The following is a 26,880-nucleotide window of genomic DNA, read 5'->3' on the forward strand; positions in this document are numbered from 1 at the left end:
CTGTGAATAACCTTGGTGATGACAGAGCAGAGAAAGGGATGGAGGAAGGGAGACAGGGAGGGGTGCGGTGGGAAAGATCAGAAGGTCCCGGGTCCTCCCACAGCGGAGGAAACAAACAGCACCGGCACTCAGTCACATACAAACGCACATTCATATGAAGTGGCGTGAAGTTTAGCAAGAAGCGCATCTGAAGATAAGCTTTTGGCCGATAACACATGAGCTCATGTCCAGGTGGTTGTCTTGGAACACGGCTCACTTAGCACCAGTGAAGTATACACACACACAACACAGCTGCTGCGCACTTCAGCAGACAAAATAAACCATGAGGACATTTCTGAGACAGTTCGTAACTCTGGGCTAAATAAAGTGTGATAGCTCTCCAAAGTCATCAGCGATGAAGACTGCTTTTCGCTTCCATTACAGAAATGACTTAACCCCGTCCAATCTTCTTTAGGCACTTGAACAACGAGCACGCCCTGGATGACCGCAGCACCGCTCAGTGCCGAGTCCAGATGCAGGTGGTTCAGCAACTGGAGATACAGGTGGGCCACTGGCACGCTTCATTGTCACCACTTCCCAAACAAAAGGCCCGACCCGATCCTTCTCAGGCCCGTCTGAGGCTGAGGAGCCGTGTTTATGGAGAGCAGCGGAGCTTGTAATTTAAAAGGAGCAGTCGTCGGGGAAGCTGCCATGGCCGCTCCAATTATAAAGCTGCTCCGGTCACCGGCGAGAGCGAGCGAGGCGGTGAAGGAGAGGATGGAAAAGAAGAAATAAAAAAAAGAGAAGCATGAGCAAGAAAGCAAAGGGGCAGGCCATACTCTTGACAGCATTCATGTTCAAGCAAAGACTGATACACACAACTGTTCAAATGTGTGCTGCATGAGCAAAAATATTAGGACACATGAAGTAAAAATGGGAAAAATATATACAGCATTGCAGTTCCTATTTCAGGTTCTAACAAGACTTTTAAGGCTTTAAGAGTGTGCCTGATGCAGTCTCACACTCTGTTCTGGTTCATCCTGAAGATGTTTGAAGAGGTTCCTCAGCAAAAGCATCCAAGCATACATTTTTTCAGCAAATACGGGAAGTCAAGCATTTTCTTTACAATATCTTCTAAGCGGCCCAATCATGACTCAGCTTGTGAACGTAAACTCAGAAAGCAGGTGAGCCGTGATTGTTCGTCTAAGCAACTGTAATGTTGTTTTCAGTTAACAGCATGTGGCAAAAATGGCCGCCGCCTGAAATGGATAAAAACAGGTGGATTTTGCTGCTTAACTCATAATCCATAAACGCAATATTAATCAGAATGTCGTGTTTAGACTAACAGAGCTGCATAGAACATATTGTAAAGAAAATGTTTGCATTGACTTCGACTTGAAGTGCGACTTAGACCAAAACAACTGCAAATCAGGAGATTTCACTTCAGCACATGTTATGTAATGTAATGGAAAACCAAAACCACTGATAACACATTTCAGTAGGTCTACTGTTCATTGACTATATTTTACATTTTCACAAAATTGGTTCAAAAAGTGGAGTATGTATATGTAGTCAAGATGATTACTGAGATTGACCCGGTTATATTACATTGGGGAACACACCTGTTTTTTTACGAAATTTCGGGTGCATGATCCAAAACTAATCTCACTTTCTCTAAGGTGTCAAGTTTTTTATAGGATCCCCGTTTTCTTGAAAAATATGAAATACATGTCTATGTACGTACATGGAAGAATGACAAGCTTTGAAAACGAGACTGCACAAACAAGTTGCCATGTAGCTGCAGATGAGTCTGAGAATTGTAATCAGCTCTTCTTACTACAGTCTATCTACAGATAATTAGTGGAATTTTGCTGATCTGAAGGGTAAACTGTAGAGGAAAAAAAATCGACCGACTGCAATCAGCATGCCAATTTTAGTTTTAATCAGCATAAAAATCAACCTCAGCAGAATTTTTTTCCCGTATTGTTATTTGCAATATTTCATGACTGCATTACACAAAAATAAAACAGTGACTCCCAACACTGGTGGTAAACATTCTCTATTTGCGACGCTGAGACCTCCACCAGGGAACACAAAGTGACAGAGGAGCAGGCGGCGTCACATCACATCGGAATGTCCATCTTTATCTCACTGACGTGTCACTTCATCCCTCAACAGGCACACACCGCACCAACGCACACGCACATGCTTTGCGGCAATGTTTACATTTCTAATATTCACACATGCCGCTGCAGTGTGTGTGTGTTAATAGTGCTGAAAGTACATGGAGAGACACACACACACACACACACACAGAAAGGATATCCACAGGCTATAATGGTACCCATTTAAAGGCAGTCAACAATGTCAAAAGGGAACAAGTGTTTCTGCAGGCTAGTGCGAACGTGTGAGAGTGCTGCGGGTGCTCTCATGCTTCTCTCTGCCCAGGGTGTACTTCCACTCGTAACACTGTGTCAATATAGCCTTGCATTTATCTGCGAGCGAGAGAAAAGTGCGAGACCGTAACCTGCATTTTGTTTCTCACAGCTGGCAAAAGAGAGCGAGCGACTCCAAGCCATGATGACCCACCTGCACATGCGCCCCTCAGAGCCAAAGCCTTTTAACCAACCTGTGAGTTCATACTGGCACTCCCATATTTTTATGATTAGGATATTTTCCTTGACCAACAAACATAACATAAAGCGGTCATTATTATTATTATATTATTTTATTATTATTATTATTATCATATTATTATTATTATTATTATTATTATTATATATACTTTTATATATTATAAATCTTTATATATTTTTATTTATGATTTTGTTTTATTTTTATTAATTTATTAGTTGCTAGTTATATATTAGTTTATTACTATTTTTTATTTTTTTAGTTATTTTATTATTATTTTGTATTATTTGAATTTTTATATACTATTTATTTATTTATTATTATATTGTATTGTGTTATTTGTAACTTGCCATTTGCGCCCTCTACTGACCAGAGAGTGTTCATGTTCAGTCAGCTACTTCACAATTTTTTCTTTCTTTCTTTCTTTTCTTTTTTCTTTTTTTTAGCCCAAATGGGGTTCTTCATTATTTTTATGCAATATTTAAAGAGTACAATTTCTCATCTGCTCTGAGAGAGAAATACCAAAGCAGGTTGATGAGGGCTGGAAATTAGATGTAATGGTTGTGAAAGTGTGTGTGCGTGTGTGTGCGCGTATTTGACCATAGTGCTTGTTATTAGTCATCTGTCTAATGAATATTTCATTATTCAGATTTACGAAGAGTCCTATTAAAATATGAAGATGTTGAAATTAATTGTCAATTAGAGGAAGAGTGTCATAATTTGAGTTGATGTAAATGGTGCAGCTGAGTGGCGTGCGTGCGTGTGCGTGTACGTGTGTGTGTGAAGCTGATGTGTTGTTGGCAGGGGGGGATCAGCCGCCATTATCATCTAATGGGAAATGGGGAAGAGGCGTGTTCTGTCACCGCTGGAGCCGCGCCTGTGGGTCAGGGATTGGAGGAGGAGGGGTAAGGGCGGGGCGTCGGGAATGGAAACAAAGCTTGGCCTCAATTAACAGGGTTCGACTGTTGCCGTGGTGATTTGGCAGGGTTGGGGCGTTAATGAAGTACCTGTTAAACAGTCCCGCCCCCTCGAGTCGGCTTAAATGGTGGCGAGAGGGAACAGAGGAAAGCCGAGGAAATTCACACACACACACACACACACACACACACACACGCACACGCACGCACACACACACACACACACACACACACACACACACACACACACAGACAGAGGTTTTAATTAGTCCTAAACTAGTCGTCCTAACCTCTGTCCCAGCGAGGCTGTGGCTTGTGGTTAAATGTGTGTTTGTGTGTGTGTGTGTGTGTGTCTGCAAGGCCCTAATTGGCCTGTATTCTTCCGTGAAGACTTGGCCACCGCAGCGTGTTTTCTGTTTGTCTTTTTTTTACAAACATGCTGCTGTGTGGTTTGTTTTTGCAAGCAGGGTTAATTGCAGGAGTGTTTTGTGTATAAATGTATGTGAGTTTGGTGTTTGTGTGTGCTTTGGGGGTGCGGTGGGGATCTAAAACTAATAGAGGAAGATGCAACGTGATACGGCGTGCACAACTTAAATGTGTTCAGTTTCGAGAATTGGTTTGCACATGTATGATGGCGTCCTCCATTGTAGGATTTTTAAATAGATCATGGGTCTTAATTTTTAAATTTATGTGGGGGCCACTGGAGAAAAGAGTCTGGGCGGCATCAACTATTCCACAAAAAAAAGCACAGATCACAATTTTCTCGTAAATTTTTTTGGGGGAAAACATTGAACAATATCTGTGAAATAATATAAACGGTTTGCTGCTCATGTAGTAGTTCTCTCCCAAAAAAGAAAAGAAAAGCCTATTAGTCATTTCAGCAAAAGAGGACATTGGCTGACTTTTTCAGACCTCTGAGGATAGAGATGAGATCGGTGAAAAAGATTGGATTATTTTTAAAGGGATACTCAATGAGCCATTTTCATCAGTAAAAAGGGAATATTTGTCCAGGATTAATTTGATAACTTCATTATTTTTCTTTTACAATTAATAACTTTTTTCCCCCACTTGCTGTCGACTGAAGGTGACATCACCTGAGCTGAGGAAGTAAGTAACGACCAATCACAGCTCACCTGTTTTCTGGGTGTAGTCAGCAAACTGAGCCATGATTGGTCGTTACCTACTTCCTCAGCGCAGGTGATGTCATCTTTAGTCGACAGCAAGTGGGAATTTTTTTTTTAAAGGTATTAATTGTACATGAAAAATAATGTTCTCAAGTTAATTCTGGACAAAATGTTTTTTTTACTGCTGAGAATGGCTCAATGAGTCAAATATCTCTTATCGGGGACGATAAATCGTTGAGCCGATTGATCGGTGCATCCCTAAAAAAAAGTGTTCAAGTATTTAAAAGAAAGGTACAACTAATCCGATTTGTTCAATCTTTATTAATAACAACTCCGAATATGAACGGTTCTTCAGAGCATGAAGAAGATCAGCGACCCGGTCCTCTTAATCTATGGTAGTCTAAAATGATTTCAAAATAAAAACTCAAAACGCCCAGCGCAAAAAAGATGGTGACCACACGAATATTTAACTTTGATGTCAAGTAGGAGGCCGTGAAATGTCTGTGGCTACAAATTCAAATCAAGTTTAGGACCCCTGTCTTAACTGCAGAAGGACTTAAGAGATCTCCAACTCCTAATTGATTTATTAATTGATACATTTTCACATCTGGATAGTTTTGTTGTAGTCTAGCGCTAACTTAAACTAAGCCAAGAACAAATACGTGTGTTTGACATCCTCGCGCTAACCTCCATGTTTGCCTCCATTCAGTTGAACCTGGCTTCCAGCGGCTCCCTGTTAAAGCGGGACAGCGACGTCTACCCAGAGGGCCTTCCTCACCCCCCCACCTCAGCCGCAACCCCCATCACACCCCTGCGCCAGGGACCCTCGGTCATCAGCTCCTCCAGCCTTCACACACACTCCCACGCACACGCACACGCACACGGCGTCGGGCCCATACGTAGGCGCAACTCCGACAAATACTGCACCCCCATCGCTTCAGGTAGGCCGACGTCTTCCACTGACGTGTGTTATTGGAATGTTGTGTTTAAAAATGGAGACAATTTGATGTGATGTTTTTTTTTCTTCCGTTCTTAATTCCAACTCAGAGCTGGCTCAGAACTGTGAGTTCTACAAGAACGCTGATGTCAGGCCTCCCTTTACCTACGCCTCTCTTATACGTCATGTAAGTCTCCTTCCTCACTGCTCCTCTTCCTCCTGTCCGTCCGTCTTCCCCTCTTCATTGTCTTTTTCCGTGCCTTCAGGCTATTCTGGAGTCTCCTGACAGACAGTTGACTCTGAACGAGATCTACAACTGGTTTACACGCAAGTTTGCCTACTTTAGGAGAAACACAGCCACGTGGAAGGTAAATACACACGTTGCACCTTTTCTTACTAAATGAAAACACACTGCTGATGAATATATAATAATAAATATAAATAAATATACAAACTCATTTCTAGGGCAGGCCACATCGTCATGTTTTTTTCTTCAGAGGACTGTCTGATATTATATATACAAAACAAATTGATTCATAACTTGTTTTGAAATCAGAGGCCAGTAAAAACTGTTTGTTCAAATATGATTACATTTATTTTCAAAAATGACTGCAATATGTCACAATTTTAAAAGTGAAGACAATTTGCAGCAATTTGGGTATTTTAGCAAGGAACATGAACTTGATGCACATAACTTGCTTTCCATGTGGCCACATAAAATAATGTGGCGGGCCAGAACTGGCTCCTGGGCCTTCAATTGAGTTTGACACCTGTGACGCAAAATCTCAATATTATACTTATCATATTATGATGTCTCTCCTCACATTATTATTAAAACATTCTTGTAATAATGTAACTTTATTCAGTACTCCATAAAATTGGGATGTTTGGAATCTTTTTTTTCCCCAGACCAATAGACAAGTACTCAATTCAACCAATACCAATACAAAGCAATAATACCATTAGTACTTTTGATAAATAAATAAATTAATTAATATAACATAATAAAAAATACAAAAAAGACCTATATATCCCAACTTAATATTTTTTTCTTAAAATTGCATATAAAATGGATGGGAATTTTTTTTAAACTTTTTAGGAAAACTTTTTTCCCCACGTGTTCATAAAATACATGTTTTGTATAGAGCAAACAATGAAATTAATTTTAATTAATTAATTAAGAAAGACTTATATATCCCAACTTAACTTAACGTTTTTTCTTAAAATTGCATATAAAATGAATGACAATTATTTTTTAAACTTTTTTTTTTAAACGTGTTCATAAAATACATGTTTTGTATAAAACACACAATGAAATGAATTTTAATAAATAAACAAATAAATAAATAAAACTTGTATATCTTTAGCTCCTGATTGTAAAACGGCCACCTGGTATGGGCTGGATTCTCGGGTGCCGATACCAATACTTATATTCTAACAGGACTATATATACACATAGAATTATAATTTAGCTCTCTTCTTAATTTGTGCCATTTCCAATCCAAGCATTTCAACTTAAATCTCTTTTTTTTCTATCTTTTTTTCCCTCTTTTCTCAGAATGAACTTGCTACTGAAATCAAGCAATAGACTAAGGTCAAAAGATGTTTCAACAGCTTCAGTATGTAAAACTATAAAAGTGTCAAAACATTAAAAAATGTTGCACCACAGTTAATGAGTCAAAGTGCAGCATCTCCTCTACAGTGTTATTGAAACATGAGAAATAGCCAAAAGCCACCATTCAAGCAGCAATTTAAAGAACATATCGATTCTATTCATGGCAGTAAATTTGACGCTCCGCACTTTCGAGCTCGGCTCCTCAAAGACGTGATTGGACAGTTATTGGCTCTTCCCGTCTTTGATGAGACTCTTCAACGCTCACGTTTTCCTCTCAGGCTTCCGCCATTGTCTCACCTCGCACTGCACATCCAGCGCCTCATTACACAACTCGCACACGCACATACCAAACTGACCCATTTCGCTGCTTTGAGTGGCGGCTCGTCAAGAGAGAGCGAGAGTATGACCGTAGAGACCCTGACCTTCTTCCTCAGAATCCCAAAACTAAGGCGATAAGGAGCAAGCCGAGATATTGGCGCCTCCACCTCCACATCTCCTTTATAAATATATAGAGCTTAAAATATGACTCTTCTTTGGCCTTATGTATTTATTTATACAGCAGCCCAGTGAGTCAAACAGGGCCGTGAAGATGTATTTCCCTTAATAAGCTGTTAAATTTCATGAGGGGAGCAGTGGTGTCAAGTGAGTGGAAGTCATTGATCAGAGGTAGAGCAAGCCATGGGAGGAAGTGAGAAAAAGGATTTGAGCTGCAATATGAATTATAGGTTGAAAAGAAATGGTTTTATTCAAAAAAATGGTTACATTTGGGTGGTAAAGATCCATTCAAAATGTAGTTTGACTTTTTTTGTGCTCGGTAAGAGCATGGGAAAAAGAAGGCCTGTCCCGTTAAGTCTTATTGAGTGAAACCAGGAGTTTGGATTGTGGGCCGCAAACTATGGCCCGGGGGCCATTTGCGGCCCACAATCCATTTTTCAGCGGCCCACAACGTGTCACGAAAAATGGCATTCGAAACGACCACAAGGCTAGTTTAAAAAAAAAAATGGTGGATGTAAAAAAAAAAAAAAAAGCCACCATTACTACTACTACCAATACATTGATTTATATACTATAAAAATATAAGCAAACTTTTTGTGACTAAAATAACAATGGATGGTTGAGTACAGTTATGATTATCAGTTAGTATTAGGCCAATATCCAGCTTTATTTCAAGGTATCATTAATGATAATAATAATCATAATCATAATAATAAATTGTATTTGTAATGCAGTACTTGTGCCGGCAGCTGATACCAATATCGGGCGTCCTCAAGTACTTGTTTATAAATATATTTAATATATAATAACATATAAAAGAAAATTTACATGAATTTAATGCAATTTTTAAGGAAAAAGAAATGCTATCTAGATACAGTAATTTCTGGACTACAAGGCGCACCTGACTAAAAACCGCGCTAGCTAAATTTGGGGGATACTTGCGTTTGTCACACATATAAGCCGCACCCGACTGTAAGCCGCAGGTGTTTTAATGTTACCGCACCGGGTTCCTGCTACTTTCTTTTCCATAATGAGGGCGCAAATTGTCTCGCTCTCGTTCTGTCTCTCCTACTGTTTTTGGGCTAATTTTTGCTCTGCCTGACGCTCTTGCTCTTCCTTTATAGTGCGCCCCCTTGTGATCTGATGGATAAGCCGCACCTTTGTATTAGCCGCAGGGTCGAATGCAAGTGAAAAAAGTAGCGGCTTATAGTCCAGAAATTACTGTATATATAGGTCTATTATAGGTCAGTTTAAAAAAAAAAAGTGGTAGTGAACGTTCCTAAAAATAATACAATATATAATATGATAATAAAATAACACCATTTCTTAGTCCGATTTATGAACATTAATGATCGGCAAGTGACAGTTTTGGTTCTGAATGTGGAGATGGAATATAGTCGCAGTGCAGTAGGGATGTAACGATAATGACAATATTGTGATATTGCGATAATAAAACTGCCACAATATCGTCGTCGTCGTCATGTCACGATATTAAAAGCAGTTTAAAAAGTCAGGTTGATTTCCATTTGTGCAGTTCTAGCACCCTCTGGTGGCTAGTTTTTTAGTGCCGTTTAATTTTCACAAGGCATGTTTTGGCCCTTCTATGTTTAAAATCCACGCGAATGGTCAGGGGAACGTAATATGTTTGTGAAGCCTGTCAATACGTGGAGGAACTCAATGTGTGTGAGCATTAGCAAGTAAGTGCCTCAATATTAAGACTTATTAGCGATTGTAGTACAAAATGTAAAAAAAAAAGATGGTGTTTTATTTTAGTATGAGCTCTTTTTTTTTTTTACAATATTGTGACCTTTTTTGTATCGCCAACCTCCTCACAATATCGTGATAATTATCGTACTGTGACCTTCATATGGTGATAATATCGTATTGTGATGTTTGGATATCGTTACATCCCTAAGCTCTGGTCTAGTGGCATAAAGGGCCGAGGCCACCCCATAATCTAGAAAATCCTATCGGCTCTTTGCCTTACCACCTGTTATATAACAAGTTTTAAAAATAGCTAGAAAACATAAACAATATATGATTGCTTGCTTGATTGATTGATTTCAGCGTGTTTAATAAGAATTTCAAAGTGGCCCATTTTTCTGCATATAGCCCTCAAATGAAAAAAAGTTTAGACACCCCTTGAAAACACACGGCTCAAACATATACAGTAGAATTAAACGCACAGATTGTGTTTTTGCATTGCCCACAATTGAATGTGTTGTTGGATGAGTGACGAGGGTGTTGTGACCCTCTCTAAATGACTCCTAATATTTTAACTGGGAGAATCAGGCTTTCATCACGGAGACAAATGCAAATGGCGCCTTTCTAGCGGCGGGCTGTCGAGGGTGTGAGCGCGCGTGTGTTTGAGTGAGAGTGCGTCGTCAGGGTGGCAGGCGGAGATTGGGGTCAGACTCATTTACAAAACTTAGCATCGCGGCTCAGGGGTTGAAGGGATGCGGGGGAGAGAGGCTTCCTGCGCTGATTATGGCTTGTGTAATTTTGTGTGTTTGTGTGCGTGAGTGTGTGTGTGCGTGTAATTACGGCAACGAGTGATGCATGCCTGGCCTGTCCCTCCCCCTCGGCTTCCAACAGCATGTCAGAGAGAATATGCAGGATTTAATTATAGACGAATTAAAATTGGTAATGAAATTGGGCATGAACACACTACAAATGGCAGATGAAAAGGGAGGCCTGTCCCTGGGGGGGCGGACCGAGATAGCCGTGTGTCTGCCTGAGTGTCTCAGTGTGTGTGTGTGTGTGTGTGTTTGCGCGGGCGTGTGTATGCTTGATGATGACGGATAACAAAACTGCGAGATAAAATAATGCTGCACCACGCAGTTGTAGAATATATATATATATATATATATAAACAGAGTTTAAAAATTAAATGTACCTCATGTTCCTCACATCACTTTAATTTAAAAGTGACACATTTTTATTAAATACACCAAGCTTGAGGACTTACTCCAGTTTTCAGCAGGAAGAAATGAATATTTTGTCTAGAATTAATTTGATAACATCATTATTTTACAAGCACAATTAATACCTTTAAAAACACATTTTGCCACTTGCTGTCGACTGAAAATGAATCACGTGTGCCCAGGGCTCAGGCAATGACCAATCATGTCTCAGTTTGCTAAGGTCACATGACCAAACCTAGAAAACAGGTGACCCTTGATTGGTCGTGACTCGTTACCTGAGTTCTGAGAAATGGTGATGTCATTTTCAGTCGACAGCAAGTGGCAAAATGTGTTGGCACAATCCCCAATAATAATAATAATAATAATGATTATTATTATAATAATGAAGATGATGATTATTATTATTATTGTAAGCGTTCATTTTGACAATAAATTTTAATTTAGGTTTAGTTATAGTGTTTTTTAACTAAAATTAATTAAACTTTTTGTCATAATTTAGTCATCTGATTGTATTTTAGTTTTAATCCAATTTTATTGGACGAAAAAAAGAGAAAATGTAGTCGACTAAATTGACAGTTTAATAAGTCAATATTTTCCTTCAGCATACATTTTAATTTTTTTACAGAAAATTATAACACATATTTTGTAACTGTAGTTTAACACGCAAGGCACATTTAATACAGCTGTGTCTAGATTAATTGTTGCAATGAAACATGTTGAACTGACAATAATATAACTTAGTTTTCACCTAAATAAAAAAAAAAGTTCATAATTGCTTGGGATTAATCTTAATGAATGTGGTACTTTTCTCCCACCCGCATTTCATTCCTTCTGAATGGATTGTGTTAGTTATCGTCTCAATGAATGGCTTCTATTTTAATTTTTGTTAAATGTTTTCGCCTGGAAAAAAAAATGTTGTGACGAAAAATATGACAAAATTTTTTCCCTGATAAAATTATCACTGATTATTATTATTATTATTATTAATATTATTATTTATTTTATTTTAAGGGACCCAGTGTCACGTAATGCATAATTGTTTTCACTTAAAAATACAATACTCTTAATAAGGGATGGGCAAGTACTAATACGAGGTATCGTACTGTAGACAGTGGCTGATACCAGTATCAGACACCCTCTTGTGGCCATTTTACGATCAGGAACTAGGAATTAGAAATTAGAACAACGGAAAATTGTTCATTGTTTATTTCATGCAATTTTAATAATAATTTTCTTTAAAATTATGTGTCATTGTTTTATTGTGGGGGGGGGTGGTTATGTATAAAATAATACTAGTGGTATCGGTTCTTGGTATCGGTTACTACTTAAGATTTGAGTACTCGTAATGGTATCGGTCTGAAAAAAGTGGTATAGATCATCCCTAGTCTTAATACAATAAATACTCTTACAAAAAAAAAAATCTGCTCTGATATGATTATATACACAGTATTTTATTCTTGTTTTTTTTTGTGTGTAAGCCTATAACTACAATTTTTTTTTCATGTACTTTAATACATCAATCTTAGGAAACTATGTTTAAATATGAATTGCGAAGTTGTTGTATGATTTCATGAGCAAAACATTTGAAATGAAATACAATCAAATGTGTTTTTTTCCTTTCCCAGAATGCCGTGCGCCACAACCTGAGTCTGCACAAATGTTTTGTCCGTGTTGAGAACGTGAAGGGGGCCGTGTGGACTGTGGACGAAGTTGAATACCAAAAGAGGAGACCACCAAAGATGACCGGGTACGCACACACACACATTCTCACAGTTTTCCTTGGCGCACCCACGGTTGACGTGCGCATGAGCTTATGGATACTGGCATGATGATTGCCTAAATAGACCTACATTTACTGTTTTGCTTCGTGTGTATGTGTGTGTGCGCCTGTGTGTGTTTTCCTTGTTAGTCAACAAAATTAGCAAGCAGCTGTGTGAGATGCACGGGAGGCACAAACCTTGTTAGTGAATACAAACAGATGTTCCCTCCAATTGCCAGAAAAACTGGGGTTAATTAAATGCACACACACACCTGCACATCAGCTATCAGACAGTCTGCTATTGTGTGTGTTTAAGCATCTGTTTACAGTGTGTGTGTGTGTGTGTGTGTTTCTACTTATGACTTATGATTGTTTCTAAGCTGAGGATGAGGTGACATGTTCACATATGTGCCCAATCTGCCGTCCTCATCGCTCTTATTCTCTCGCTCGCTCTCTTTATCGTGTGTGTGCGTGTAGGAGTCCCACTCTGGTGAAAAACATGATTTCAGGCCTGGGCTTTGGATCCCTAAACGCCAGCTACCAGGTAAGGAATGCCCTCCTGCCCACACACACACACACACACACACACGCACACACGCACGCACGCACACACACAGCAGCAGCAAGAGCAGCCAATCACAATCAAGGACACTAATATCAATTCCCTTTTATAATTAGCAGATTCCCTAACGACGTTCGCACCACCTCCCTCGTCTCCCTCATGAACCTCACCTCCCACCTCCCTCTCTCACACGGGCGCCACCCCCATTTCCACACACACACACACACACACACACACACAGCCACATGCAATTTTGCACAAGGCGTCAAGTAGTAGTCAATTAAGGTTACTGCATAAAATTATGGTCCGTGGCAGCAAAAAAACAAAACAAAAAACATCCTCAAGCCGATGAGAGTCCCCGCATCTTTTATCCTTTTTTGTTTTCGGATGTGTGAGAGGGCAGCAGGGTCGATGTGAGAGTCGGCACACCTGAAGTTGACGCATCACGTTTGTGCGTGCGTTGATGTTGAGGTTGTGGCTGAGTGTCCCACAACATGACTGTTGAGGTTCTCGGGTGAACGCGCAGACTTTTGACTGCCTCCTCCATGCCGAATGTACTGTGTATAAGTGCCCCCTAGTGGTTTGCCAAGTCATCGCCTCCAAAGCATGAAAGCATCATTCAGAGATGATCGAGCACATGGGTGTCCAAATTTCGACTTCCAAGGGCCACATATGGAAAATCAAAGCAAGCAAGGGCCACATTTTTCACCTTTTTTTTTTTTTACAGCAGAATTCATTGAATGTGGTGAAACAAATCCATCATTGTAGGTGAACATATGCTATGCATTTATGTCTTGCTTTTTTATATAGGTTTTTAGGGTGTCCAGTAGCATGTGTTCAAATAAAAATAGATCCGCCCCTGTACTGAAGAGCAATAGAATTGCATCTCCACATTCACAAGCAAAGTAAAAACAATCGAAGGTCAGCTTTGTATTGGGGTGATATGAAGAGAAATGTTGTCATTATTTCAGTTGTAAATAGTTTTTGCAAATTGAGAATAGCTCTATATAAACACAATTTAGGATTATTACCATTATTGGGTAATAGCTGAAGGCCTATTTTTTTTCTATTTCTTACAATGATTTGACGCGCTTCTCCCTCCTCATATTTCATTCAACTCACATAATTCCAATTTTAACATATTCCAAAAATTCACGCAATGGTGGCTTCTATTTTGTTTATTCCCAAAATTCACAGTTTTTCTGAACTTTTTTGAACTTTTTCACCCCATTCATTCCAATTGAGGCAGAATTTCTTGTTATTTATTTACCGTTCGTTTCCATTGGCACATCCAAAATAACAGAGTCAGATAGTTCCCATTTGACATTTAAATCATTCTGCTTATTCAATTCGCCTAATGAATGATTTTCCAAAATTGTGCACATTCCGAAAATAGGAGGGGGGAAAAGGTGTCTGCATATTTGGGTAGATTTCAGCCAATCCTTCAAAAAAAAAACATAATTTTTTTTTTAATTGCTTAGTGTTGGGCATTCCCTGATTTGAGTTGGTAAAATGTAGTAACATTTGTCACCAATCCACATCTACTGAAAGATATGGGAAAACAAGGAAGTGAGCTGGAGAACATTTTTTTTCTATTCTCTTCCCATGCCATTCCAGTGTAGAAAGAAATCTGAATTATATGGATGGCATGTAAGCTTATGCGCGTTTGTGTGTGTGTGCAGGCGGCCCTGGCAGAGAGCAGCCTGTCCCTGCTCAACAGCTCTTCCCTGGTGAGCCCCCCATCTGCAGCCAGTCTCAACATGCTGCACGTGGGCCACGATGATGTCAGCTCCACGGTGGAGCAGGTCAACAGCAACGGCAGCTGCAGTCCCACGCTCAGCCCTCACCAGTACAGGTACGCACGCACACACAAACATACACACACACACACACACACACTGGCTTCTACTTTTTCCACTATTTGTATGTCAGACATTTGGAGATGATTTTACCTGAGAAATGAATGACGATTGTAAGCAATTCCAAGCAACCAATTACTACTGAACAAAATGGTCTTTTTCTGATTGAACTTTAAAATGCAAGTCGTCACGATGCTACTTAAGGAAACAATAGGAAGTAGATGAGCAAATGAGTGCTTCTATCAGGAAAGGTTAACAAAGACTGACAAACTAACAAAGACTAACATGATTAAAATAAATACATTATACAGTTAAAGAAGAAAAGTCAAGTCAAAGCAATGAGGTTTTACCAGAATGCCAGGCTCAACAAATGTGTTGTAACTACTTTTAAAAAATGTCCACATTGGAACACTAAACTGGGTTCCCATGGATCCTTAAAATGTCTTAAAAAGCCATGATTCTAAAAACAAGGCCTTAATTGGCATTGAAATGTATTAAATCAGTCTTTTTAAGTCAATTTTTTTTAAAATCAAAAAAATATTCTCACAAGGCTTCACAGGCCAGCATTCAAATATGATAAGTATGATTTTATGATTGTAAATAGATGCAAACTCTCAAAAAGAATGAACATCCCTAATTAACCAAATGACAATAATGGAACCAACAAAATGGAATGCATGTAATGTAAGAACTGTGGACAATATGAGACATTAAGAACATTCTGAATTTAGTCTTAAACCCTTCGGGCCCATAGATGACTGCAGTGGGCGTGGCCTAGTTGTGTGTCTAAACCGATAACATCGTATCATTTAGATGATGTCATCACTTCTGATGGGATCCTGGCTAACCCATCACAATCAAAAAAAAGTTGATTTGCACGATGTTCATGTTAAAAATGTTACATATAAGCTTGGTAAGTTTACAACACGTTACAGCCATAAAAACATGAGATAACTCCCCCCCCCCCCCCCCCAATTTTTTTTTTAATATTCCCATGTTGTTCTTATGTGGGAAAAGAGTCAAAATCAGTAAAAAAATAATAATAAATAAAAAAAACTGCCCAACATAAAAAAGGCAGTTCTGAAGGGGTTAAATAAAATTTCAAGTGTTGAATATAATTTATTTTAAGCCAGACATATCCAAACTACTGTTTTTAGCAGCCCATGGCATATAACAAAAAAATATATTTGACATATCTAGAGCTTATCTAGATATGCGACGATATGAGTAATTATTATAATAATATTAGTTCAGTGCAGGGGTGGATCTGGTGTAGTGGGCGACCACATCATCAGGAAAATCCTCAAATTTGCCACCTTTAACAGAAAGCTGTTCTATACAGCAGCAAGTTTTCAAAACAACTCAAATATAAACAACATATAATTGCTTGCCTTATTGATTGAGTTCAGTGTGTTAAATAAATTGAGTGTGACCAATGACGGCGCGCGTCGATGTCACTGACTACTACCTGCGCACGCCCCCTGCAGCCACGCCGTGCACGTGAAAGAGGAACCCACCGAGATCGAGGAGGACTGTCGGCCCGTCTCCCTCCTGGCCGGGATTGCGCACAACCTGCCGTTGCCGAGCGACGACCGCGACCTGGAGGACGACCTGCCCGCCGACGACCTGGAGTAAGACGGATCCCACGGACGGGGTCGGAGGGGCGGGGCTTGGTCAGCAGACACGATAGCGACACTTAAGCAAAAAGGAGAGAAAAGAAAACAAACGAGAATGTTTTTATTTTGATTTGTCGTTATGAGCAAGCAACCAAGGACGACATTGAAAAACTCCAAACAGGGTTTGAAGACCTCCGTTACTTTAAGTCTGTGGAGCACTGCTTTAACTTCACGTCTCTTTACACACACACACACACACACACACACACACACTGGCGCACTCCTTCACTAATCGAAGCCTCCTTCGGCCTCTGCCGAAGAGGTTTGGATGTAACCTCTTGTCCTCCTCACTCAGGCTGCCCGGCTAGCCGTGTAGGCCCACACACACACACACACACACACACACACACACACGCACACACACACACACACACACACACACGCACACACACACGTGTGACCATGTGTATATAGATTGGGCGCATTCGCCAGGGGGTCGTGCAGTATACCTCTCCATCTCCCGACACACTTTGGAGTCAATCTTTCATCAGATCCAAAGCAAACGTTCGGCTTTCAAAATGGAAAGAGAGGAAGATGCTTTCAAAGAATACCTCGGACTGCGCCCCGACACATCCGGAAGGGGGTGTGGCCTCTCTTTGCTTGTGAGATATTGAGGGGGAAAAAACAAGAAGAAGAAAAAGACATTGTCCCAGTCACCCAAAAAGACTGCAAGAAAAGGAACATCCAGTGCTGTCTCTTCTCCTTTGTTCAGGATGGAGAGATGAGTTTGGAACACTCATAGAAGAAAATAGCCGGGAAACGTCTATAGAAATATTGTGACTTTAAAAACAAAAAAGAACAAAAAAAAAAAAGGAACCTGTCAACGACATGGAAAAAAAACACGTGGTAGCTTTATCTTTATCATTTCCTTTTTTTTAATGTTATTATTCTTTTCTTATTTTGGAGGAGCATTATTCCCATTGTGGTGTTTCAGTTTCAATGTATCTTTTCTGACGATGCTGGTTTTATTTTTGTATCGATTTTGTTTTCCACGCCATTCCGAAAGAGTATGAAAAAAGACAACGCGCAGTATTGTCCCCCTCTCCCTTTCACTCCCAAGTGTAGCAGGCTAGAAATTTGGAAATAGCACTTAAAAGTTACCATTATCCCAACTAATTATTTAACAGCATTTTTTTTTATGTGTGCCATTCAATTATTTTGGTTGTTTATTTAGTTGAGAGATATCAGTAAGCTTTAAAAAAAAAAGAAAAAAAAAAGATATATAAAAATATATATTAATGCAGTCAGAGAATACCTCATCCCACAATTTCCAAAAGAAACAAGGGGGGACTTCTTTGCGTGGGATACTACCAAAACCATTCAAAGCTCTGTGCTCGTGATTTGTTGCCGTGGCGACGCGGTCTTTGATTCAATGTGTCAGGATGTGTTAACGGAATATCACCTGAGATTTTTCTGTTTTTCTTTTAATTGTATTTTGTTCCATGAGCAACAAAGCATTGCTTTCTCCACAGTACCGTGCCAAATTGAACATTTGTCATTTTTCAAATCTATTACCTGCTTCTTATTCCCGTCTTATTTTTGTTACAGGTAACCAAAGAAATATTTAGAAAACCAAAAACCCTGTAGTTTGTTTCACCCCCACCCCCCTTTTTTATTATTATTATTATTATTATTATTATTTCCATCACCTTTTTATTCTTAAAGAACTGGCCAAAAGACAACAAACCAGGAGTTTGAGCTCTTTTTATTGTTTTTTTTTTATTTTTATGTATTGTTTAAAAGTTAAACAGGACTTACAGTGCTGACCATTCCCAAACCAAAGTGTGAGAAGCAAACTACAAATTTGAAGTGAAAGCTTTTTTTTCCCGGATACAAACGGCTCCTATTAGGTATGAGGCCAAATAGACAAAGGAGTATTAAAGCTACACTAAAAAGAAAAGGAAAAATATGAGAAAACAAAATCAAATTTTTGCTTAGTAAAAATTAGGCATGTTTGATGCCACTTCTTTTCGGTACCGGTAGTCAACTTTTGAGTATTACCAATACTGATACCAAGTACCAATACCACAAGTAGGCTACTTTTGATAAATACAATTTCTCCCCAAAAAACTAGGGGTATTTGATACCACTTTTTTTCAGACCGATATCAGAACAATTCGTCATCTTACTATTCACCCATACCACACGTACTTTTGATACATAAAATTGTCCCCAAAAAACAATGACAGATAATTTCAAGGAAAGATTTCATCAAAATGTCATTAAATTAATGGCCATTTTCTATCCTTTTAATTTCAAATTTCTAGTTCCTGATTGTAAAACGGCTACAAGAGGGTGGGAGATACTGGTACTCACCTATCCCTAAAAGAAAGATCTACATATCCCAATATAGCCTTTTTCATTACGATTTTATTACATGAATAGCAATTTTCTATTCTTGTTATTTCTAATTCCTGATCGTAAAACGGCCATAAGATATCAGCCACCATCCCGAGTAAGATACCTTGAACTAAGGCGGGGTATCAGCCCGATACCGAAACATGCATAATGTCAAACTCACTCATTATTCAATACTTGCTAAATCCCAAAGTTGAATTTTCTTTCTTCAGAAACAGACATAAACATTTACATCATAAATGTTATACTGTAACAAACATCAAACATTCTAAAATGAAACTTTTATCTCATAACATTGTCGATTATTCTTATATCATTTTTTTCTCTCTCTATTTTCAGTGTGGCCGTAATACTGCTTGGTACAATTAAGTATTAACATGCACAGTTCCTCTGACTTAGACAAAAGAAAAAGCACTTAGAAGTGGAAGCGTGACTCTGCCATGCTCAGGCTAACGTGTGTTCCAAACACAATCCCAGGACTAAGTCATTCCAAATATGTGTAGCGAGGAATCTTTCCATAAAGAGGGAACAAGTAATAATACTACAAATGATACCTCTCCAATGTGAGAGGACAGCAAGCAAGGGACATCACGTTTTCATTCTTAACGTTTGCACTTGACACCATTTTCTTATTTAATTGAAGAAGCTTTTGCGTTCAAACTGCAACTTATTTCTTCGAAAGCAAAAAGACAGACCAAAAAGAATACTACCTCCTTTTGGAACTCTCTTTCAATATTTCCCCTCCTTATACATTCTTCCTGATCTTATTAACAATATGTGGACTCCCTGACGCGTTACGTGTGCTTCAGCCCAAAAACAAACAAAACGGACTGTAAAGACTACCTCGCCTTAGCTGCGACCTGAAGCATGACGGGGAACCCGGGATTGGGGCGATGTGCCGTTGCAGGGAAACTGTTATCAGGTGCGATGATGATAGGCTGAATAACACACACACACACACACACACACACATGCACATACACATGGGTGGCACAGAAGCATTGAAGCAGGGCTACATGGGTTCGTGCAAACACAGACTCTGACCAAATATCCAAAGACACCCCCCCTCCCCCCCCCCAAAAAAAAGCAGTAACCACTCCCCGAGAGGACACACACACACACTCATCACGGCTCCTTCAGTCCAAACAAGAGGAACTGCTGCATTCAGTCCAACATGTAGATGATCTTGTGCTTTAAGGTACACCTGTAAACAAGGCGCTTTTATAAAGATTGTTGACAGGTCGCCGCCGCGTAACATTTCTTGGCATAACATGATGTATTGTTGTATATTAATGATTGACTTATCTCTCTCCAGGGCATTCTTTCCTTTCATTTCTGCTTTTTTTTTTCTTTTTTTTTTTCTCTCTGTGTTTTCTGCACCTGTTTAGCTATTGTAAAGCTTGCAGCTCTGGTTGCTATACTGTACTGCTTATGCTGAACTCTATGTATTTATCATATTAAGTACTGCAGGTATCTCGGTTTTGATAGTTTTCTTTTGTTTCCATGTTTTCAGTTCTTCATAAAAACGTCTGGGACGCTGATTTTTTTCTTCTTTTTTTTTTAAAAAGTGTATTATCGCTAAAAAACTAAACAAAAAGAAAGAAAAAAGATAAAAGTTAGATCAGTGGTTTTAGGTAAGATCTGTTTGTATATTTATCTTAGCTAGGTCTATTTTGATACTTTTTTGTCTCTGTACTGCATTTATGCGTTTTTAAGGAAAAAATACACAAATGGATAAACTAAAAATTTATTTCATTATGTATTAATACCTCAGAAGGACTTTTTTTTCTCTCAATGACAGGACCAAAACCTTTGAAAAGAAAACGAGTGTAAGAATATTTAGCCTCTCTCCTGCTTTACACAAATGTGGACTGTCTGTTGGTCCTTTCAGGTGCCAACATTGTGTCCCTCTGACCCCTGACCCTTGCCATTCCTTAGCTGACCTCTGACCTGCAGAGCTGTCAATCATCCGCGGGCGGGATGGGGGTGTGCCTAGTCACACAATTCCTCTCTTAATCCCGAAAAAGCAGATCAAATGCTTGCATTGTTGACGCTCATCCTTTTTTTCTTTTTCTTTTTTTTGTTGGCGTGGTCACGGTGCCAAAATGTGGACTCCGAGATGCAGCTCTCCGTCTGACTACCAAAGTCCAAAAACTCCTGAACTGTAACCAAACTGATACCTTAACCAAACCGAAAATGAGCTACTTCCAAAAGTCTCTATTGACGTCACAGATCACCTTCACTGATAGCTGTTATCTCTTGTGCGTGTGCGTGACCGTGGGGCCTCCAGCCCCAATCGTCACGTGTGATTGGACGCTTCGCCGGCGTCATTTCAAGTGGGGGAAGGGACTGTCAAAGTGGAGCATTGACGGTTTATTAAACAAGTCCGAATGACCACTTCAGCTCTCCTCTGGTTAAACCTTAGGAATGTGTGTATATTTTCAGCAGTGACTCTTCAGTGCGTTGTTACTTAATTTCACTTTATGGCTTTGCTTCTTTTGTTGCTATTTCTTGTTCTTTGCAAGTGTCACCAGATTTTGAGGCGGGGGCTGGGTGCAGGTGGCTTTAAGACACAGAGTGGAGCCTCCATGCCGGGTAGCCATGTTGATGCCAGTCACTGCCCTTTCTTTCATGCTGTATAAAACACACACACACACACACACACACACACACGCATATATCTGTGTATTTGTAACCTGAATCTTCTTGTGTCTGTCCATGCAGACAATAAAAAACTGTACAGTAGGTCTAGTTGCATGTAATCTGTACTAATTATTGACAATGGCATTATAAAATGCAATAAAATACTTATTACACTGTCCCTTGTTGAGTCTTTGTTACTTTAGGGGTTGATATTAATTAGTGGATTCACAGTAGTAGATAGTAGCAGTAGTAGTAGTATTATATTTATTATTAACTGAAATGTATTTATTATTATAAATCAGAAGATGAATCGCTGTTAAATCGCTAGTTGGCTTGTGTTTGTCAGGCTGGAATGTCCTACTAGCCTGATGTGGTCGCTGGTCACACCCAACACAAACTTTTGTGGTGGCATATGGCCAATGTTATTATGTTACAATGCGGGACCGACGGGAGCTCTGCCAGCTTACAATAACTGCCGGTAACGGCAAAAAGATGGTTGGATAATGGTGAGTGCATTGGTTGTTTATGGCTGTTCAACCAAGATAGATGTAGCATTAGCTAAATTAATAACACAACCAGATTGACTAGCAATTACATTTTTTTATAGTTATAATTGTTCCTGTTCCTGTATATTTGATTTTCAGCTAAATTATAGTGTCCCTGTTTTTAATTTTGAAAATCTGGTCACTTTTTTAAACCAAATGAGTCGGCGCTAACTGTCCAGAAGCTAATGGTACCCAAAACAAGAACTGAATCAAAATGTCAAGACAATAATGCTCACTTTGATTGACACTGTGAGCAAAGTATCGACTTAGTTAACAATATTAATATAATCATTTTAGATGTCCCAGCAGAACTAAATATACTTCCATCTATTTTTTAATGCCACTTATATTGTTCAGGTTGGCAGGGAGCTGGGAGTGCACAGAGAGACATACAGAAGAGAAACAGCTCCACTAAACAGTTATATTATTTAAGATAAGTATTTAAATCGTTTAATTTTTATAATATGTTAAGTAACAGCAGCCTTTTGTTTGTATGCTTTTGCACAAAACATTTGCTTCCTTAATGTATATCATACATTGTAAGATTAAAACACGAACATGCCAAGAAATAAGACAATAAGTAACGCGGAGTCAAGTTTGCTGATGGTGTGTTGTGATACAAAGAGCAGCCACCAGGAGGAGTAAACAAACCGGACAACACAAGCAGCATGACATAAACATGCAGACTGGAACAAACATCCACTGACAGCATCCGGCCAACAGGGTGCGCCAGAGAGTTCAGAACATTGAGGGTGAGCTATCTGCGCACTTTGTGATGGAGTTAACAGTGACAAGCAGGCGAGATGGATTGATGGAGTGTTTATGCTTCAAACTACTGTAGTTCTTGTCACCTTGCTATATACTTCCTTTCCTTCCTTGTGCTTTCTCTTGCTGCAGGTTTGGCACATGCCCTCCAGCTTGTCTTTGAACCTCAGCACTGCACTCTGCATATGTTGCCACAGGGAGAGGGGAAAAAAATGGCTGCATGTTTTTTTTTATCCGTTATTTTTCGTAGGGAAAGTTGAAACTTAGTTTCATCTTTTGCTTTTAGGGAACTTATTTTAATCATCTGGGAGGAAATTCACTCACACTGAAATCCATGTGACTTTTACTTTTGGGAGAAGTGTGCTGGAGACGTGCGTGCAAACATACAGCGGCATGCATACGGGGGACTATGAGGATATATGCTTGCGCAAGGTGAGCCAGGGTGCAAAGCAACATAAAGAGGTTGTTCTTGGCGTGTCACTTTGGTGTTTGGCGCTGATGCTCTGGCTTTCTTCCTGACTGCTCATCTGGACTGAGTAAATATTAGGTGTGAAGGTATGGCTGAGTTTAGATTTGACCAGTCGGTACTGCTTGTGAAAATTTGATGCATTTTATACGCATATCAGCTTGCATGCGTGTCTGTGTGTGTGGCTTGGTGTGAAGGGCCCAACATCATGCAGAGCACTGAGGTCCAGGCAGACCCTATGAGTCACTAAATACATTTAGTGTACTGTACATAGAGCCATGCTGACATCTTTTCTCTCCCTGTCATCCACTCCTCGCGCCCTTGCTTTCCCCCCCTTCCATGTCTGTGGCCTGCCACAGTGGGCTGTCCTCCAAAACAGCATGTTGACTCACTAAAAGCAACACAACATGCCGAGTTGAACTGCGACTGCAAGCGTCCACACGCTCTGATCAACTCAAACGTATGTTAAATACCATTTAGAGCTCAAAGCAAACATGGTGAGGCAGCGTTTAGCTGTCGTGCTGTACACAAATGGAATAAGCTGCCAACATGACTGAAATCAGCCTCGAGTGTAAATGCTTTTTAAATTTGGGTTAAAAACTTTCAAATCTTTTTTCCCTCACACATTTGATTAAGGTCTTTAAGAAATGAATTTCACAGTTGGGTCTTTTAATAATTTAAGAAACCTTTATTTTCTTAACTTCTGAACGTTTGTAAAAAAAAAAAAAAAAAAAGGAACTGTCATGACAAGTTTGTTCTATGTTATTTATTTGGTTGTTACTGACATAACTATGAGATTCATTTTTTTAAGAAATCATTTCCAGTCTAATACATTTTGGAGAAAATTTACTTTGCCGCCATTGTTATTTACGTCGCAACACATTCCGTGCGTAGTGACGTAGAATGGCGGCAGGCTCTCTGCCGAGCAATGTGAAACGCCAATAAGGAAAGCAAGTTAAGTCTCGTAGCGTTCCTAAAGGGACGCTCTAAAATCTTGAATTGCGTCTGTTGAATGACGAGAGCGCGGCATGGGGGAGGGTAACTCTCCCAATCGCATGTTGTGTCTGTAGGCAGAATGGAAGGACAACAAAAAGTTTATTTAAAAAAAAATAATAAACGCAGAATGTTACAGCAAAGAAAGGATTTAGTAATAATTGTGTTTTTTGTTTTCTTCTTTGTTGAATTGAATGGCAAGGTCCAAGCTTTCCCGCTAGAGGCCATCATTTGAGTATACGCAATCATTTAAAATCCTTTGTGTTCATACAATGCCTTTCATGAATGACATTCACAAAGCTCAGACGTTATCAATAACCTCTCCACCTCACAATCTATTTTACAATGTTGTGCTAAAAGCAATAAAATTGTATAATGCAAAGACTGTTTCTCATGTAAGGTATGCATTTTGATTTATAAAGTTCTTCTTTTTAAAATTTTTCTTTTGATACAGGTTTGAAATAAAAAACTATTAATTCATTCATTCATTCGATAGACACGTAAACTTATTAAAACATGGCTTTCAAAGTAATATTCCTGTTCTCACTCCCTCACTGTCTTAGAAAAGGGAAAAACTTTCGTTATACAAAATGGCGGGCAGTGCATCTTGGACTTAAGTGACCTAATCCACCTTTTAATACTACCCGTTGAATATTATATTTAAATTGGCATAAAACAATTGAGAATGAAACATTGTATATTCAACCAAGCAAAATAATACCGTCAAACAAAAAACATAGTAGATGTGCTAACGAAAATTAGCATAGTTGTTATGGTATTTGTAAACCTTCAAAATATACCCATGGAGTAGCGATACATACAAACATAGTATATTTTCTCTGCTGTGTGGGAACTGAAGAGGTTACACATATTTGTCCTCTTTTGCGTGTTACAAAAATATGAAGACAGATTTCTTGTAAGAAAAAACACCATTGCAAAGATGATTTATTAAAACAGAGATCTCCGGACATCGGGACGACCCTGAACATCACGTAGGAGGTGGAATTTTCAGAGTGCCCATTGTGCCCCCTCCTTTGCGGAAGATGGCTTCTTATAGTATCGAGCTTGGAAAGTGAAACGCCTTTTAAAACACGTTATACAACAGATTTGCAGCTGTGCCGATCTCCAGACAAAATATACTCTCCGGGTACTTTTTCTCAAAACAATATCTCACAAACAAGTTGAACTAGATTTAGAGTGGCCGTGAGCGATGATGCCAACAGAGTCAGTGTGTGTGGGTGTGTGTTCGAGGCAGATTCTGTTCTCACGAACAGAATGTGTTTTCGCACACTGAGAAGGAATTTTAGACTAATCAAAGTGTATGGTTTAGGTTAAAGTCAAATTATACTGAGTTCAACACTATTTCACCTACTTTACACATCTATAAAACATTTCAACATGGTTAATATATGAAATAAAGAATTAAAATGTTAATAATATCTAACAGAACAACAAATATTAAAAACGGCAAAACGTGAGAAATGTCTTCTTCTCGAGCTTAATTACGTTATGTCCAACACTGCACTGTAGGCGCATACCGTACTCTAAATTTTACCTGTATCAGGTAAAAACACTTTACTGGTTCATAAGGTTTTCAATACAAGAATTTGTAGCAAAAAAAAAAAAAAGGCAAATCATATATAGGAGAGGTCAAGAAATGCAGCGGACTGATTCATGCAAATACACATTGGGCATTTTTTGAGAGAGAAAGAGAGAGAGGGAGGGAGAGAGAGAGACCACAGCTGCAGAACAAAAGCATCTTTGTGAGTGATTGGAACCACATTTTGAACCTCCTCCTGCTCCTCTCTCCCATCCGACCGCTCTGAACGACTCAAACAATCCACGTCTAAAGTTTATAACCATTGTGCGTGCGTGCATGTGACTCTCGTTTGACTTGTTCGCACACAAACAAACCTCTCTCTCTTCTCTTGTGTCACTCACTCCATGCGCTCCAAGTAGTAGGGCAGTGGAGCAGCTCTTTCCTCCTTCTGGCGAGGTGTTCTCTCTCTCTCTCTCTCTCTCTCTCTCTCTCTCATTCTCTCTCTCTCTCTCTCACTCTGCTGGCACTTAGCACAGTGGAAAGCCTCAGCAGAAGCCTCAGAGGCCCAAGCCAAACAACGAGCATGTCTGCGTCCTATGAGAAATGTAGAATTGCTTAAATATACCCGAACAGGGCACGGCTTTTCCTTTGTGAGGACAACGTGCCCTTGTGCACAGCAGGGAGCACATTGCCTTCTCTTTAATATGCATTTGTACTTGAGAGCAAGCACTCAGCAAGAGTTGGTTTTACTCACTGAAAAATGCTAATTTAAGAGCAAACTGTCGCTGTAGGCAAACTACAAGACCGGTTGTATTGGAGGGTCTGTCAGATGCATTGAGTGAAACTTCAAGGCTCATAACGCATTTCTTTGCGATTAAATAAATCAAATGGAGTCTAATATAAATAGGGTGAAACTTCTGCAATCATAACATTATTTAAACCACATTTTTAAAAATATGCTACATTGTCTTTCTAAGTTATCTGACTAAGTAACGTGTTAGCCAGGAGCCACTGAGCTTATCCAAGTCAATGAAATGCTAGCTTAACTCTTAAAGCACTAAACTCAAGCCGTTAGCACCAGGCCGAGTT

General features: G+C 39.3%; 1 protein-coding gene across 1 annotated transcript in view; it reads left to right on the forward strand.

Moving 5' to 3' along the window:
- Nucleotides 1-21,660, forward strand: part of foxp4 (forkhead box P4) — a 121,289-nt gene extending 99,629 nt beyond the window's left edge. The window contains exons 10-18 of the mRNA XM_077573578.1: nt 455-542; nt 2,527-2,610; nt 5,364-5,595; nt 5,702-5,778; nt 5,858-5,959; nt 12,251-12,372; nt 12,862-12,928; nt 14,629-14,801; nt 16,293-21,660. Coding sequence (XP_077429704.1) covers nt 455-542; nt 2,527-2,610; nt 5,364-5,595; nt 5,702-5,778; nt 5,858-5,959; nt 12,251-12,372; nt 12,862-12,928; nt 14,629-14,801; nt 16,293-16,440 — 1,093 coding nt within the window. The 3' untranslated portion in view covers nt 16,441-21,660. The remainder of the gene's footprint in view (nt 1-454; nt 543-2,526; nt 2,611-5,363; nt 5,596-5,701; nt 5,779-5,857; nt 5,960-12,250; nt 12,373-12,861; nt 12,929-14,628; nt 14,802-16,292) is intronic.
- Nucleotides 21,661-26,880: the final 5,220 nt, after the last annotated feature.

This window comes from Vanacampus margaritifer, chromosome 8 (assembly GCF_051991255.1).
Source record: "Vanacampus margaritifer isolate UIUO_Vmar chromosome 8, RoL_Vmar_1.0, whole genome shotgun sequence".
NCBI classification, from domain to species: Eukaryota; Metazoa; Chordata; class Actinopteri; order Syngnathiformes; family Syngnathidae; genus Vanacampus; species Vanacampus margaritifer.